The sequence below is a fragment of the Microcebus murinus genome, chromosome 10 (genome assembly GCF_040939455.1).
Source record: "Microcebus murinus isolate Inina chromosome 10, M.murinus_Inina_mat1.0, whole genome shotgun sequence".
Classification (NCBI taxonomy): domain Eukaryota; kingdom Metazoa; phylum Chordata; class Mammalia; order Primates; family Cheirogaleidae; genus Microcebus; species Microcebus murinus.
In genome coordinates, this window is record NC_134113.1 from 36,127,923 (window position 1) to 36,147,190 (window position 19,268).

At 32.1% G+C, this 19,268-nt stretch overlaps 1 protein-coding gene across 13 annotated transcripts in view; it reads left to right on the forward strand.

Annotated features, from left to right (window-relative positions):
- PPFIA2 (PPFI scaffold protein A2) overlaps window positions 1–19,268 on the forward strand; it is a 441,105-nt gene that overhangs the window by 410,381 nt on the left and 11,456 nt on the right. For 9 of the 13 annotated variants that reach the window (XM_020287953.2, XM_076007132.1, XM_020287957.2 and 6 more), the window contains 6 exons: window positions 1,288–1,350; window positions 2,556–2,585; window positions 4,190–4,383; window positions 9,496–9,593; window positions 17,949–18,124; window positions 18,991–19,059. In XM_020287953.2, coding sequence (XP_020143542.1) covers window positions 1,288–1,350; window positions 2,556–2,585; window positions 4,190–4,383; window positions 9,496–9,593; window positions 17,949–18,124; window positions 18,991–19,059 — 630 coding nt within the window. The remainder of the gene's footprint in view (window positions 1–1,287; window positions 1,351–2,555; window positions 2,586–4,189; window positions 4,384–9,495; window positions 9,594–17,948; window positions 18,125–18,990; window positions 19,060–19,268) is intronic. The other 4 variants (XM_020287955.2, XM_020287966.2, XM_076007139.1 and 1 more) reach the window with 1 other exon arrangement.

A 19,268-nucleotide genomic window follows, 5' to 3' on the forward strand; every position in this document is an offset into this window, starting at 1 on the left:
TATAATATAGTGTGTATATATATATATACCAGTAGCATAGTCATTTATTATCATTATTGTTATGGCTGCACATAATTGTATGTGCTATACTTTGATATGATTTGTAGCGCAGTAGGTTTGTTTACACCAGCATCACCACAAACAAGTGAGTAATATGTTGCACTGCACTGGTATGATAGCTAACTACATCAGTAGGTGATAGAAATTTTTCAGCATCATTATAATCTTATGGGACCATTGTTGTATATGTAGCCTATCATTGACCAAAAACAACATAATATGGTACATGACTGTTTGTATACACACACACACATACATATACACACACACAATTTCATTTATATAAAATTATAAGCACCAATTTAGTTTATATGCAGTTACATTTTAAATTATGTTGAATTACATTACCTATAACACAGGGAAAGTCAATCATGATACTAAGTGAATGGTAGACAAATTTCAAAGTGAATTATGGTGATGTTTTATGATGTTTGGGTAATAATTTTGCTGCTTTCAAGTTTTTAAAACTAAACGCTTCCCCAAACAAGTAACAAGTAATACATTGGATGTAAATTACATTGATGTGCCTGGAAAAACTTATATAGGTTTCGTAATTTGACAGTATTTAATGAGGATGAAGAATGCCTTTAATAAATAAAAAATAGCATTTCACTTCTTTTTAATTTGTAAGAATATAGGAACACAACATATTTACTAAATTGCAAAAGGAAGAAATTATTTGGGAAAAGCTGATGCTGGTTTCCAGACAGGTTGTGATAGTGCTTACAGCTTTGTATTGATAACTGATTTTCTCCATCCAAGGACATTGAAGAATCAAAATTATATGAAAGAAATTTTGGTAATAATGCAACAAAATACATGTGTCATCATTTTCTGAAGTAAACAGTAACATTACATTCTTCTACTGATCAACTTTAATCAATTCTCCATTTTTACAAAAATGGATCTGATAGCCATATACCTTTGAAATGCAAATTTCAATCATGCCCTTTTTCTGATTAATAATCACAGAAGTGTCATTTTAAAGTGTCATCTACCCCCCCATGAGCTTCACAGAATGCCTCTTTCTATATAACCTTTTGAGTAGAAGGTAAAAATGAAATTCTGAGCAAACCAGCCATGCTCTCTGTCTCATGCACACTGTAGAGGCAGGGCACTGTGGTGTGGCCGTGATGCTGGTAACTAACTTACAGAGGTGCTGCCTTTCTTCTTTACCACTGCTTACCTCCCACGGATCCACTGCTTCCCTCTGCGCCTCCTCACTAGCCTTCAGGCAACGTTTGGGTGACCCACGAAGAAATGGAAAATCTTGCAGCTCCAGCAAAAACGGTTAGTCTTTATGGCTTTGTTGAACTTGAAGAAAAGTTACTTTGCTGGTTTGGATGAAGCAATTAATTTGTTTATTATAGACCAGAGTAATAAGGTATGCTCATATAGTTACATGCAAAAATAACTAACTTTTTATTCAGTTTTAATTTACTGTCCTCACTTGACATTTTTAAATGAAGCAGTGCTAGATTGTCACAATGTAGTTAATATCATAAGAGTTTATGATATGCAAACATTAAGCAAGAATTCAATGAAACTTATCCATTTTGCAACATTGGAAATCTTTTGTAACACATATTACTTGGTGTTGGGCATAAGCTACACGGGTTTCTAAGCCAAATTAAAGCAGCATTAGAAAAGCTTAGATTGAATGCTCATTTTTAATATAATCATGTAATTTCTTGTGTTTTACCCTCTGAAATACAGAGCTTGACCAAAAAAAAAAAAAAAAAAAAAAAAGAAAAGAAAGAAAAAGAAATGCTATGTTTTTTGGTATTCTAAAGCATTGTGCTCAAGAACTTCTAATTGTCAGCTTTTAAAAATATAGTGTTATATCTAGACGTTTTTCATGTAAAGTGACAAAATTGAGAATATACATTTTATCTTTAGCAACTTCTTTCTAATTTAATGTCCTTTCAGTTTTATCCCTATTAGAAAAATTGATTATCTACAAGTTTATGATGGATAAAAATGCCCATGTCATGTACTAATTTCATTTTTAGTTTAGGTTTCTTATACTTGGTTGCTGTCTTGTTTTGTTTGTTGGCTGTTGTTGAAATCTATTTGATTATGACAAGTTTCTTGGAGGGATTTCACTGAATTAATTTAATTTATATAAGATTTTCATAGTATATATATTTACATATATAATCAGAATTTTTTATTATAACACATTACATTTGGAAAATTACACACTTTTAAGAATTAAAAAGTTTTGGAGTGACCGGACCAAATGTTCACAAAAATCATGAATTTAAAATTTACAGTAGAATTAATTTAAAACTATGTAGTTATCTTGTAGTTGTCCTTGAGTTCAAAATTGATCACTGTGGATCTGAATAAGAATCTGTGTATTTATCTGCTTATACCATAATAATTAACATTTTGTATAATAATTTTGCTTCTGCTAGAAAATTTTTACTGTAATCGTTTGAAATGAATTTGTATTTACCTGCTTTATTAATCATTTCCTGCTGCTAACACAGAAAGAATCTGAGGAAGGAAGCTGGGCTCAGGTAGGAAATTCAATGCTTTAAGACAATATCATTTAGTAGGCTATGCTATAAATTAAGAAGCTATTATAAATCATAATATAAATCTTCACTTAGCTCAAATATTAGCCTGATATGTATTTGTAAATCTATATTATATTTAATACTGTATGTCATTTTAATTGTTATATTTTGCAAATAAGATGATTATCATTTCATACTTGGCCTCTTTTAAAATGATAATTTTCTTTCTTCCCACAAAAGAATGATCTGTAACTTAAATTTCTCTGAATATATTTAATCAGGAATCATTCAAGTTGGATCTAAGGGGGAATAAAAAGAAAGAAAAGACTTATTTGGAGTTCCATGTGCTTTAAAGGTATAATGAAAAGTGTAAGAGGAGGGGGTTGAAGCAGCAGTGTCACTGTTACAGAACACCAGTTACAGTTGTTCCCATTTATTAAGATGACCGTATGAGACAAGCGTCTCTACTTTGAAGAAACAAATGTTTTCAAGGAAGCTGTGCATTTTTTCAACATTTCCACATGTTGGAGAACTTAAAAAATAAACACATGGTATATTCAATGTGCTTCAAACCTTTCACTATAAGAAAATCTTTGATAGTTATATTAGGACCTGTTTTCAAATTTGCAGTAACACAGAGTTGCATTAGAATGTGATTTTGGTAAAAATTTCATCATTCTTAAGAATACACACAAAAAAGGGGAGCACCTAGATTTTCACTAGAAAAGTATGTTAGAATTGTCAATTTAGGGTATGATAAGGAACTATGTAGGAAACTAAAATTAGTAGAGAGTAATAATTTTTTTAAAAACTGGTTTCCTGTTGATGGTTGATTTAGATCTTCATTTTAGCTATTTTGAACAGTAGGTAGAAAGATCAGTTCATATTGCTATATTAAATAATTAGATTATCTGTTAGTTTTTGATCATGCCCTGCTTCTTTAAGGATAGAGTTTATATTGATTAATTTCTAGAAAAGATTTTGATTCCTTCCAATGTTCTTTATGGAATGCTGACTGCATGCTTTGCTAGATAACAACAATGTCCATATAGATGTTCTGTACTTGAACCTCATTGCTTCCTTCTTTATTTGTTTACTGAGGTTTCTATTTCACATCAAATCTTTTCATTCATTATACTGTAGCAATGGCAATAGTGGCTTTGCTAAGATGGAAATGGAGTATTAGCTGACAGCTATAAATAAATAATTAAAATAAACCTATCAATATAAAAAATCTTAAATCTCAGAATTTTTAATATAACTTTAATTCTAATTTCTTTATTAACAAAATACATAGTTGGACAAAATATAATTCCTTTGGATAATACAAAGTGAACAGTCAATCATTTTCAATAGGCAAGTACTTGGATAAGTATATACAAATTTTGTACCAAAGCAAATTATATACAGGCTAAATATTATTTCCGCTTTTTTTCCATACATCCTAGTAATTAAATACAAGTTTATATTTATATTTATATAATATATATAGCTAAATACATATATGTTTATATATATTTAGTTTATATAATAATAGATAATATTCTTCAATTACCATCTTATTTTATTGGTTAAAAAACTTGACTGCTATAAAACAATTCTAGTGTCCGGTTTTTCTACAGACCCTGGCTTATGGAGATATGAACCACGAGTGGATTGGAAATGAATGGCTTCCCAGCCTGGGGTTACCTCAATACAGAAGTTACTTTATGGAATGCTTGGTAGATGCAAGAATGTTAGATCACCTAACAAAAAAAGATCTCCGTGTCCATTTAAAAATGGTGGATAGCTTCCATCGGTAGGTTTTTGCCAAAGAATAATTAAAATAAAACAATACATAGCATATATTTTATTAAAACAAAAATTGATGTTCATGTGATAGAAGATATGTGCTATTTGAAACATCTGTGTACATTTACCTGGAAAAAATATTTTAATGCAGCAAATTGCAAGAACTATCTAATGCAGAGCTATGTGAATATGCAAATTATGTGCCCAATGTCTATGAAAATATATGTGCACAAAAATTGCAATAAAATGCAATCTCCTTTTCCAAGTTTTTTTACCATCTAACACTTTAAAAAGGGTTTGTTTTAATACCATATCATAAATGCTATGTTTATATTTGATAAAAAAATGTCAGCTGAATTTTGATTGTTTCATATATAGTTGATTATGATAATAAATTAAATAATAATAAACCTAAATCTAGATAATTTGGGCTTAGAAGATTGTTTGGTGCTATGCAGTCCACCATTTAATCAGTGACTAAAATAAAAATAGTATAAAAATTATATATGTTGCTGACATAAAATTAGGATAAATAGATAATAATTTTGGCTTTTCATTCCAATTTATGGAGATATCTTGAATTTTAATGCAGCTGTTGACATTGTTGGATTAAATTTAGCAGAGATGAATACAATAGTTTTAGAAAACTATTAAAATGCTGGATGCAAATTCATGATTTAATATAATATTAGCTTATGTGGAAAAGATGTGGGATTTATAGTTGACACAAAAATCTCAGTATTGGTTAATACATTGACAAGGCATAATTAGGTTGTGTTTATTGACAGGGACAACAAAAGTGTCATGGGGTGAAATAACTAAAAAATTGTATTCATTTATTGACCCTAAATTATTATTGATAAAGTGGTAAAAATCTGGTGGAAAGCTTGAGGAAATTATAGAGATTTGACTCAGATGAAGGAAAATTTAGATAAGTTTTCTTGTTTTAAGATCATTACTATATGGTAAAATAATATTTTCTTTGTTGAGCATGTACTTTTCTAGTTCATATAGATGTGGATACTAGGGTGAGTAATTTCTGTTCACTAGAGAAAGCACCTTTGTACCAATCTCAATTGTTGTGTATCGTATACATTGTGAGGTAGTGAGTGAGGTCTCTATAACTGAAAGTGTAGGCCTTCAAATTTTATGTGGTTGCATTAGACTTGTATTTAGTGTATTTTGACAGCACACCATTTTTCTCATTCTTCACTAGACTGACTTTTAGTGCTGCTTTATTATTTTTGTAAAAATAAGTTTTATAATGATCAAATTAAAAAAAAAATAAAAATGACTCAAATATCAAGGTTCTTATTTGTTCTGGGGAATACACAAGCTTCATTTTTATGTTATGCTAATCTCTGATTTGAAACAGGCAATACCTGACTGCACATTACATTTTCAACTAGTTTTCCATCTGAAAGATACTGTCACAATATTATCCTCTTTTTGTATGATTTTGTATTACATATAAAAACTTGGCAGAAACTAGCCAAGAACCATTAGTTTAATCTCAAGCTGCCTACTAATATCTCTGATGGTTGTTATACAAGTATTATTTAGTATTTTATCAAGTTCGTTTGTACAAATGTCATAACAAAATGCCACAGACTGAGTGGCTTAAATAACAGAAATTTATTTCCTCATAGTTCTGGAGGCTGGATGTTAGAGATCAAGGCATGACAGGTCTGCTTTCTTCTGAGGCCTCTCTCCTTGGCTTGCCCAACACCTCCCTCTCTTCATGTCCTCACATGATCTTTCCTCTGTGAGGGCACATTCTTGGTGTCTCATGGGTCCAAATTTGCTCTTCTTACAAGGATATCAGTCAGTTTATGTCAGGGCCTAGCCTAATGGCCTCATTTAACTTAATTACCTCTTTAAAGGCCCTATCTCCAAAACAGTCACAATTTGAGGCACCAAGAGTAAGAGCTTCAACATATGAATTTTAGGAAAACACAATTCAGCCCACGACACCTACCTAATGCAGTTTTGTTTCCATTTTTCTCTGATTCTGAAAAATTTGACTCAACATTATTTTTATTAAAATATAGGGCTTAGAAATGCATCTATCACCTAAGTGTAGCCTGGTCACTGTGTATAGCTAAATATGTGTATATTCCTAAACACTTGAGATATTACATAATATCTACACCCTATGTGATATCAGTGATGATATCAGTAACTATCATCACTGATAGTCATTGGTTTTTATTCTTAAAACCTAGAGATTATCAATATTTTTTCCTATCATACTCTTCCACATCCTTGATGTCTAATATCACTAAATCTTTTCATTTCCTCTCTTGAATATCTCTGTTCTCTGGATTTTCTTTTTTTTTTCTTTTATTTCATCATATTATGGAGGTACAAATATTGTTAGGGTTACAAATATTGCCCCTGCCCCCTCCCTCCTCCCGATATGTCCAATCCCCTGGTGGTGTGCATCACACACATTATGGAAGCATACGGCCCTTTCCTCCTCCCCACTCCCGCCTGTCCACCACCTGCTAAAAAGTTTTGTTTTTTTTTTAACATTTTGGTTACATTGTATTTCTTTGCCTCTCCCTAAGAAGGGTTAGAGTTATGCCCTCCCACTCCCTAAGATTGGGCCCTCCCCCCCCCACCACCGAATCTCTGGTGAGCATTGCCACCATTTGAAAACCGAAGTTTAAATCAGTCAGTACCAATTTGATGGCGAGTAGATGTGGAGCCCATTTTCCATGTCTTGTGTCGCTTCACTTTGGATAACGGGCTTAAGCTTAATCCAGGATAGCATAAATGGTGCTAGCTCACTGTCATTTCTTAGGATTGAGTAATATTCCATTGTGAGCATATACCACATTTTAATTATCCACTCATGAATTGATGGGCACTTGGGTTGTTTCCATGACCGTGCAATAGTGAATTGTGCTGCTATAAACATTCGGGTGCTGATGTCTTTATAATAGAATGTCTTATGCTCTTTTGGGTAGATGCCTAACAATGCTATTGCAGGGTTGAATAGTATTTCTATTTCTAGCTGTTTGAGGTATCTCCAAATTCTTTTCCACAAAGGTTGCACTAATTTGCAGTCCCACCAGAAGTGTAGGAGTGTTCCTGTCTCTCTGCATCCTCGGCAGCATTTGTTGTTTTGGGATTTCTTGATATAGGCCATTCTTACTGGGGTTAGGTGGTATCTCATTGTGGTTTTTATTTGCATTTCTCTAATAATTAGAAAAGTTGAGCATTTCTTTATATGTTTGCATGCCATTATTCTGTCTTCTTTGGAGAATTTCTTTTCATTTTCATTGCCCATTTCTTGATGGGATTGTTTGATTTTTTCTTGTTAATTTTTTTAAGTTCTAGATAGGTTCTTGTTATTAGGCCTTCATCAGAGGTGTAGAGAGCAAATATTTTCTCCCACTCTGTGGGTTGTCTATTTGCTCTACTGATGGTTTCCTTGGCTGTGCAGAAACTTTTTAATTTGATCATATCCCATTTGTTTATTTTTGATGCTGCGGTGATTGCCTTGGGGGTCTTCCTCAAAAATTCTTTGCCTAGGCCAATGTCTGATAGGGTTTTCCCAACATCTTCTAGGATTCTTAAGGTTTCATGTCTTAAGTTTAAGTCTGTTATCCATCTAGAGTGAATTTTTGTGAGAAGTGAGAGGTAGGGATCCTGATTTGCTCTTCTGCATGTAGCTAACCAGTTTTCCCAGCACCATTTATTGAAGAGAGATTCTAAATTGCAGAAGATTTAAACAGATGGAAAAATCTACCTTGTTCATGGATTGGTAGAATCAATATAGTTAAAATGTCAATATTACCTAAGTGATCTACAGAATCAATGCAATCCCCATGAAAATACCATCAGCATTCTTTACAGATCTAGAAAAAATAATTCTTCACTTCGTATGGAACCAGAAAAAAACCTCGTATAGCCAAAGCAATCTTAAATAAAAAGAACAAACTGGGAGGCATCAGTCTTCCTGACTTCAAGCAGTACTATAAAGCAATAATAGTTAAATCAGCCTGGTACTGGCATAAGAACAGAAGCATAGATATCTGGAATAGATCTGAGATATCAGAGATGAAACCATCAGTATACAGCAATCTAATCTTTGATAAAGCTGACAAAAATATACATTGGGGAAAAGAATCTCTCTTCAATAAATGGATTTTCTTTTCGTGCTCATAGCTGCTGTCATTATTTTGGTGGCATTGACCCCTTAAATGGTTTCTCTGTCTCCTGGGATTACTTATTTTCCATCTCCTATTTTGCTACCCAATTATTCTTTCTTAAACAAAAAAAAGTTTATTGTCATGTCTTCCCCCTCTGAAAATTGTCCAATAATTCTCTATCACCTGGATGTATTTCACAGTTACATAAAATACCAGGCTTTCCTTAATATACTCCTACTTTCCAAATGTAGCTGTATTCCTCCTTTCTTCTTAGCATGGCTTTTCAATGTTGGACAGCGTGTCTCACTGTCACCACATCTTTAAAATTTCATCTGCAATCCTATTCATGATGCTTCATTTTATTTCATAGTCCTTTCTCTGATACCTGCTTCCTTACAGAGCAATTTTCTGCTCTTCCACAGTATCCTTTTCATGCACAATTGCAGTATCTGCTGACTTGTTCTTTTTAGATACTTCTGTATCATTTAGAGTTGTGAGCTATTCGTTTTAATATTCAGTTCTCTATTTTATTACTTAACTAATTCATTTTTTATGTTATTTTTCTTAACAGCTTAAGAAGAGGTATCCATTTCTTATAAATTTGTTGCTGTCTCCATAATGGGAATTTTAAATTCTTTTCAAATGAATAAAATATTAATTTGTTTGCACATAATATAGGAATAGCTACATGGAAGACAAAGACATACAAAGTAACAAGATAAATGATTATTTTAAAAACTATGTTTTATTTTGAAGATTTTTTTATGATTTTGGAAATATTGTGTGATTAACATAATTATAAATTTGTTTCCTTCCAATACTGAAGGATTTAATTGTAAATGTAATTTATTAACCTGTTGCTCTAAAAAGCAGTGCTTAGTGTTGACTATGGCTAATCAAAGAACTTTCTTTACCTCCTGAGTAATTCAGTGTGTTTTCTTTTTTAAAAAAAATAATAGAACAAGTTTGCAGTATGGAATTATGTGCTTAAAGAGGTTAAATTATGACAGAAAAGAACTAGAAAGAAGACGGGAAGCAAGCCAACACGAAATAAAAGGTAATGTGCCTTTCTTTTATACGAAATGCCTTTTCTCTAGGGTTTTGAGCTTCCACTTTTATGAACCTGAAATGCTGTATGTGTTACAATGGTCATTAAGTAGCATACGTATTTAGCTTATCATGATTTTTTCATTACTTTTCTAATTAAAATACAGAAATTATAATATCACATTTTAGGGTAAATATCCCATTTGAGGCATATTATTGATTTTTTGAATTGAGATTTATCCTTTGGAACCTATTAATTATGCATTTTGCTTATACTAAAAATGTCTCCATGTAGATATTTTTATCAAACTTTTAATGGAATATTCTCATCATAATTCAGAGGAACATGGTATATCATTTTTTATGGTAGTTCATTTTTTGGTTTATATCATTTGAATTTTATTTCAGTGCCCAGATATTTTATTTTTGTGATACTGTAAAATTAAAGAAATTATATAGAAATTTTATGCAGAAATTATATAAAGATTGTCTTCTGTAAACTAGTCTTTTAATAATTTTAGCTGGGGATTATTTTAGAAGCGTTATTAATTGCTGTAACTTCTATGTGTACAAAAATGTTTGATTGGACTAACAAGAAAATATACTATATTGCAGGTTTAATGGAAAAGTATTGCATTCAGTAATTAACCATCTAAATGTTAAGGTGTACCTTAATATGTAGGGGGAAAAATGGTTTCAAAAAGGAATAGAGGTGCGATACTTGTTAAAGACCATTGTATTTTTATTACTGCTGTTGTTGAAAAAGAAAATTAATTGTTGGATATAAGATATAAATATCTGTAAGCCTTTTTAATAAAAATAGTCAATTCACTTTTGTTGTTTAAAGAAGAAAAGAGTCCTAGTAAGGAAAATATAACCACAAATTTTAAGGAAAAAAATTAGATATTGAATTACTTACCAGTTATATTTCCAGTTCCTGTTACCCATGGAATGGGTATGTGCAAACACTTTGTCATATTCAATGGATTCATTACATTGATTGTTCAAAGTTAGGTGTGAGTCTCTGTTTTCATCTTCACTTCTTTTAGTACTTACTTTATTTATTTTTTTTTATTTTAACGTATTATTGGGGTACAAGTATTAAGGTTACATATATTGCCCATAGGACTTACTTTAGGTAAGAAAAGAGTACATATTACATGTTACCTCCCTCTTCCTCAATATTAAAATTTAGCACTGTTTTATTCTTTATTTAAGATTTCCTATCTTAGGCTTTTATAATTCTCATTTGTGATAATGTCATAAATTACTTTTGGCAGTTCTTGGACAGTGCATTAGTTCTAATAGAATGGGCTTAAATGCATGTGAAATTGATTGGTTAAAATATTTTTCTATATATGGTTCACTGGGAAGCAGACAGACACACAATGGATTTCTTGTAACACTTCATTTGACTCATTCCTTAGGAGCAAGAAAGTGTTTTTCCATTATCAAAATCAAGTTGTTTGATTTCACTTTATTTTGAGGTTCCAGGAAATTGCAGGTTGTTTTCAGTTCATTGCTATTCAGTTGAATTGAAATTTGGGAACTAATGGATCCAAGACAGGCCCCAGAAGGAAGTTTGCATTTGACCAAACAAAGGATGTTTTAGTACACAAATAGATTTTACCCATGGGATACCACTTTGTAGTTTTCTTTCTCAAGTACTTTTTCCAATTAGATTTTATTATGCTGTGGCTCACCACGTGAAAACCTTCACACACTGATAGATCTAAAGGGGAGAAATTACTCATTTGGCCCTACCCCAAATGCTATATTAGTATTTGGCAATTGCTGGTTAGAGTGTGGCCGTGAGAAAAAATTGCTGTGATTCACTATGATTATACACAAACAACTCCATATGATAAGTAGCTGTGAGTGAGATCATAAACAGCCTGTTTCCTATAACTGATCTGATGACATTTACAGGAATAGTTATCAACTATGACTAGGGGTCTCTGTTATTATCTGAAGTGTTAATTACCCTTGACCTTAATGAACAGTTTTCTGAGGTGAGAAGACCATGTGACTATCAAGACTATGCTAATATTTAATTTGTTGCTAGGAAACAGTCAGTACTGATTTCTAGGCATTTATTGCTAGGTCAAGAGGATCCTACAAAGCTTTAAAGTCAGGGCATCCATTTTGCTTGGAAATAGATTTATAGAAAGGGATATAATTTACAAAATTTAAAGAAGGGTGTGATGTTCTAAAGAGGAAAATTTTGGATTTGTGCTTCATTTTCTTTCACCTCATAAATGGAGTATTCAAATGGATTGCTTTATATATTTGATCACTCTTAACTACAGGTGACACAATGGAATTTTTGATGGGCATATATTTGGATGACTAAATAATATGCCTTAGACTATCAAAATATAAACCCATCTGTAGAAAAAACAAATACTTCCTATTCAAAAATCCATCTAGTGTAAAGAAAACTGGACAATTTTGTTGTTTATTTTTTTTGATGTCCCATTGATTTAAAAAAATGTTGTTTCTTAAAAAAAATGTTGTTTTTAGTAAAATCAAATGGAGAACTGTTGCTGTCACCCATACATACCTCCCCAGCTTTTAAAGTTCAAGTATATGGTTACTAGTGGTTATAAAGAGTCAGGTACTATCCACTGCATCTCATAATATAGGCAAAATATAGTACCAACCAACTCACATCTCATTTTCTGAGGTCAAAAACCTCAATGGATCAAGCTAATGAAAACACAGAGGAAAATCTATCTATACTTCAATACTGCCCCAGAGTGACAGTGAATATGTCTAATATAAAATTTCCATATATAGTAAAGATCATTAAGGAAGTCCTTTGTTCTGCAGAAGACATGGGGAGAGAAAGAGGCAAAACCTTGAGGGGATAATAAATGTCCTACTTCCTGCAGAAATTCACCCTGCTTTGGATGGAGCAGGTAATAGTAATAAGACTGTGGGAAGTGGGTATTCCTCACATGTTCCTCATTACCTAAATCCAAAGAAAGCCTCAGGATGTCTTTTTCAAAACGAGATTGTTCAAGCCACAGTGGGAGTTAAGTAGCGAGATGTGAGGCAAATATACCTACAGATTCCAGATTCATATACAAATGGTTTATCAGTGCTATAGATTGGAAGAATCACAAAGAACAAAAACCAATTTGAAGAGCTTCTACTTCTGACTATAATGGAGCACATTGAATCAGACCAGTCTTCAACCAAGAGCAGATAGAAAAGCTGGATAAATCAATAAATAGCCCTTTGAAGATAATAGAAATGAACTAAGATAAGCCAAAGCTTGAGAGACTATGATCTTGAAAAAGAAAGAAATGCATTGAGGTAAATGGTAAACCTGCCGTGCTCTACTCCTTTTCCCTGTCTCACAGAGCAGTAGGGGATGGGGCGTGGAGGGAATTGGAATTTAGAGATCCCAAAGCTGCCATGCCTTGAGTAGCCAAGATCCTGGGGAAACGGAAAACAAGTAAGCCTGACATTTTATACAACTTTCCTCTTGAGAGGTTTGTGAACTCCGAAGAAGGATTGACATAGAGGCTAAAAACTGAACAGAAAGCGGAAGCCAAAGGTTAAGATATCTAGAAAGAGAGCTTTTGGCAATCTCATGATGATAGAGTCAAAAATCAGAGATCAAAACTACCAAATATACTTTAATTTGAGATCTCTGAAGAAAAACACCATAGGACTAAGGACAAACTGAAATAGATCAGGCTTTATTTTTATTTATTTTTTAAAATAGATATTGTGTTAATATCTGAAGTTTACAACATGATGTTATAAGATACATATAGATAGTAAAATGATTACTATGGTGAAGGAGATTACCAGGCTTTATTTTGAAAGGTTAACATTGAAATCCAGCATGGACTTATCTAAATCCTTAATTAGATTCAGTTGACCTGCCCTTATTGTAACTGCCTAACAACATAAAAGTAAAATGCCCTCAAGAACCGACATCATCTAGAGCCTCTACAAGTTTTCAATCATATTGTCTGAAATTCATTTAAAAAATCAGATATGCAGACAATGTACAAAATGAAGAAAATTGAGATAATAAAATCAGAATATAGAAACATAGTCACAGTTGACTCTGACACTGATTTTTTTGTGTAGGTATTATGAAAATAAGTGACAAAATGGAAAAATTTAATATAGCTGGAATCAATATGTTAAGAAAATAAATGGAAATTTGAAAATGTGGAAAGTATAAAAACTTAAATTAAGAACTCAATAGGTGGTTTAATCATAGAAGATAGATCACTTGGAAATATCTGGCCTGTAATATGAAAATAAACACAGGGATGAAGGATATTAAATAGATCATTAGGGACATATTGAACATGATAAGGTAAGCAAAAATGAATAAGAAGCAGTATTTGAAAAGATACTGGTGGAGACTTAATAATTAAAAAAAAAAAAAACTAAAGGAAATAATAAGCCACAGAATCAAGATACTCAATGAACCCCAGAAGAGATTAAAAAAGAAAAAGGAGAAAACAAAACAAAACAAATCAGATACATTGTAGTAAGACTGCTGAAAAATATGACCCGCACTCCCTAAAAATCTAAGAATCTGCCAGACTAAATTCCACAATACTTTTAAAAGAGCAATATAAGAAACCTGATGTCATTCAACTAAAATAATGTTAGAAGAAAATTGAAATGATATCCTAAAAATTCTAAATCAAACTAACTTCTAAATTAGAAGTATGTCCATTGATATTAAAGACACAATTAATCCACTTTCAGACAAACAAAATCTGAGAGAATGCTTCCCCAGAAAAGCTAAATAGAAAGGAAATATTAGGATGAGTTATTAGGCAAAAGGTAAGTGATCATAAAGACAATAAAAAAAAACAGGATGGAGGGGGAACTGGAAAAATGTATGGGTAAATTTCATAATAATAAAAATGATAATAATGTTTACAGGCCTTACATTTTATGTAGAATTAAAATACATAAAAACTATAATGCAAAAGGCAGGAAGGGAGTTAATGAAATTAAATTGAAGCTCTTTGCATTACCTAGGAAATGATAAAAAGACTAATTTATAGTAGACTCTAATAGTTAAGGATACATATTATAAGCTTAAAGTCTACTAAAATAAGAATGTAAAGTAAAAATAAAAATCTAATATAGTGGTAGAATAAAATAAGAAAACATATAATAAAAAGACAAGAGAAAAAAGGAACAAAGGACAAACAGGCAGAACAAATATAAAGATGGTAGATTTAAACTAAAAAATATGAGTAATAATATTAAGTGGGAGTGGACTAATACAATTAAAAGATATGAGAAAAATACAAATAATGATATAGCAAATACAATGGACACACTTTAAATATAAGAACATAGAAAAAGTAGAAGTAAAGGAGATACACATGCAAATACTAAACAAAGCTGCCGTGATTCTTCTAATAGCATCTAGACTTTAAGGCAAGAAATGTACAAGAAATAAGTTGGGTATTGTATGATAATAAAATAGGAGATATAGCAAATTTGTATGCATCTAATACATAGACTTAAAATATGAAAAGCAAAAACTGACAGCAATCCCATTACTAGGCATCCACCCAAAGGACAAAAAGACATTCTATAAAATAGACATCTACACTAGAATGTTTATAGCAGCACAATTCACAATTGCAAAGATGTGGAAACAATCCAAGTGCCCATTAACGCATGAATGGATTAATAAAATGTGGTATATGTATACCATGGAGTTCTATTCAGCCACAAAACACAATGGTGATCTAGCACCTCTTATATTATCCTGGATAGAGCTGGAGCTCATTATCACAAGAATGGAAAAACAAGTACCACATGTACTTAGTATCAAATTGGTATTAATTGATCAACATTTATGTACACATATAGTAATAATATTCATCGGATGTTGGGCAGGTGGGAGGAGAGAGGAGGGGATGGGTATGTTCACACCTAATGGGTGCAATGCACATCATCTGGGGGATGGACACACTTGTAGCTCTGACTCGGGTGGGGCAAAGGCAATATATGTAACCCAAACATTTGTGCCCTTGTAATATGCTGAAATAAAAAACAACCTGACAGATCTAAAAGTAGTAGATATTTTCATAATCATAATGGGGGTTACTGATCAAACTACAATGAAATGCCAATTGTATTAGTTTGGGCTGCTGTAACAGAGTACCACAAACTGTGTGGCTTGAACAACAGAAAATCACTGTCTCACAGTTCTAGAGGCTAGAAGTTTGAGATCAAGGTGTTAGCAGGGTTGGTTTTTTGTGAGGGCTGTGAGGAAGAATCTGTTTCTTGCCTCTCCCCTAGCTTCTGGTGGTTTGCTGGCACTCTTTGGTGTTCTTTGGCTTATAAGCACATCACCCTGATCACTGCCTTCATCTTCACATAGTGTTTTCTATGTGTACATATCTGTTTCCAAATTTCTCCTTTTAAGAAGGACACCAGTTATATTGAATTAGGGCCCACCCCAATAATATCATTTAAATTGATCATTTCTATAAAAAAAACCCTTATATCCAAATAAGGTTACATTCTGAGGTTCTGGGAGTTAAGGCTTCACCATGAATTTAGGGGGAATGCAATTTAACCCATCACACATTTCCCATAATAGCTGAAAAAAAACTAAAAAACAAAACTCAAAGTGAAAAATGCAAAGCATTGGTGAAGGTGTGGCTTTTCATACATTACTGGTACAGAGTTAAATTGTGAGAATGGAATTTGTTTAGCAATATCTGCTAACATTGGATATATGTATACTACATAACGATTCTATTCCTTGTTATTTACTCGACTGAAGTATGTAAATATATGTAACAAAATGCATGTATAACAATAATCAAAGCAGCACTATTTTTAATAACCCAAAGTGGAATCCACCCGAATATTCATCATTGTGGCATAACCTTATAATGGAATACTAAATAAATAGCAATGAAAATATATAAGCCACTGCTACTTGCCAAATCACAGATAAATCCCATATTAAGTGAAATACAAACACAATAGTACATATTATATGATTTCATTTATAAACAGCTAAAAAAAGTCAGGCAAAACTAATCTATAATGAAAGTAGTCAGAATATTGGTTACTGCTGGGATGAGGGCAATGACTAAGGAGGTACATGAGGGGTCTTCTGTTGGACTGTATCACTTTATTGCTTTATTGTTCTGCACAAGAAAACCTAAGTTGGTTATAAATGAATACAACAGGAAAAATTATTACGCTTTTGAAAAACTTAAACAATATAAAATTACATTGCTCCCCAACCCCAAATACTTCTCTGATTTTGCAGATAATTTAAATAAGAGAAAATAAACCTTTGAAGTTGAAGAATATTTCACAAAATACTTTTTATGCTTTTTCTGAATAAAGGTATAATTTTCATTCAGAAAGAAAAAGATTAACAGGAAAACTTACTTTTACCTTAATAGTGATTATATTTTTCTTTCTCTTTCTATAAGTAGGAAAAAATGTTTTAAATTTTTTTCTTATGTCCCTTTAAGTTCCTTAAAATTATTTCTTTTCTATGGAATATGTTGGCCCTTCTGATTATTTTCCTGGTTTTTATATAGTGTTCTTCCAGCTCATAATGGAAAGAAATGGAAGAAAATAAATGATAAAATGTGTTTTGATATGTTTTTGACTAAAAAAGGGACAGGAAAAACCTGTCTCTAATGGTTTTATTTTTAGAAAATAAAAATCAAAGTGTTCTGTAACTCAATAAAAAACTACTTTCAACAAAGCAAAAACAACTTTTGACTTTTGACTGAGTGCCTGAATTGTGTGTTAGTATATGATTGGAAAATAATGAATTGATAATAGTAAGGTATCAATTTATTGGATTTCTTTATTATCTTACTGTTCTGTTTTTATATATTAATTCAAGTGAAAAAAAGCATCTTCTAGTCTATATGCAATATTTAAGTAGAAGTTAATAAACACTCTGATGAAGGACAATATTAGTATTTTATTAGAATCTTATTTTGCTGTTTACAAGTATGTTTATGAAGACACAAGTAGGAAATGTCTCCATCTGGTGGTAAAAACATTAAACTTCAGATGACCTATAGGGCTCAAGTATGAAAACAAGAAACACATTGAGACATTGTGTTCCCTGTGATGGAAGTGCTGTCATTTTAATTATAACAAACACTCTGAGAATGTCAACTTTTTTCTAGACTTAGAGTAGAAAAGGTTAGTAGTTATTACGGCAGTAATCACATGCAACAGAATGGACCCAGGTGCATTAGAGAGTGGATCGATAAGCATAAATGCAGCCTGGCCAGATACCTACAGTTCATTTCGGCCAGTGGTTCTATTATGCAAAATACTGCAGCCTAAAATGATACAACTCTTTTTCTAGATGTGTTGGTGTGGAGCAATGATCGAGTTATTCGCTGGATACAGGCAATTGGACTTCGAGAATATGCAAATAATATTCTCGAGAGTGGTGTGCATGGCTCACTTATAGCCCTCGATGAGAACTTTGACTACAGCAGCTTAGCTTTATTATTACAGATTCCAACACAGAACACCCAGGCAAGTTTCTTTTTTTGCTGTAGTCTCGTTGTGTCCTGGTTTATATAATGACAAACTAAACTTTCAGGAAAAAAAAATGTTGTGTATTCATGATTACTAATGAAATTAGCTCAACCTTTGGAATTTGTCACTGGGGTTTTAATTTCAAGCTACTGGATTTCTAGCCAAAACAAAATCATAAAATTAAACAGAAAAAAAAATTAGAGGTTATGTGGCCCAACCTCCCAAAACAAATTTTGCCAGATTCCCCGAAACAAAATCCCTGACAGATGGCCTTCAGTCTCTACCTCACTGAGGGGCAGTCAATTTCAATTTACTTGTCTGAATTATACAGGCACTTGCATGTGCATGCCAATAATTCCTAAATCTGGATAATTATTTGAATCAATACAGTTCCTTACAAATTAAAAATAACACTTTCAACCTACATCATAGTCCTAGGATATCAGACATTAAGAGATAGGGCACAGAAGTTTCCCCAAATGATGATCATTGTCAGGTTTGAGAGATACCTAGACAGTGGATAAAATTTTGGCAGTCCAACTTCACTTTTTATTTTTTTTTTTGATATATTTCAAATTTTATATGAAATACTGAATTGGAATAAAGTAACAAAGTGAGGTCAAAGTCTCTTGGCCTCAGACATTTATGTAAGGCTATCCTGCTACTGTCTACAGACAAAAGAAAATTACCCTACATAGTCTTTGTAGCTAAAATTTACAATGACTTGTAGATATAGAGGATTAAAAATCCTAACCCACAAATACAGCATACTTTTTAATGCATTCCCAGATAAATATAATCTGCATGACTTTTTAAAATAAAATGTGATTTCAGTGATGGTAACGATAATTTGATGTCAACAGGCAAGGCAGATTCTCGAAAGGGAATACAATAACCTCTTGGCCCTGGGAACTGAACGGAGACTAGATGAAGTAAGTCCTTAACTATCATTCAAAAGGGATCTAAGAGAGTATAAGAAAAATGCGTAACCTTCTTGTTTTTAAGAAACAGTGCTTGGAAATTAATCGCATGTTTGTTCTATGTGTAGAGCTTAGAATTTTTCTCAGAATAGTTCTTAAACATCAAATTATGTTACTAACAACTTTGGAAAGAACTTTATGAGTTCATAAATATTATTTCA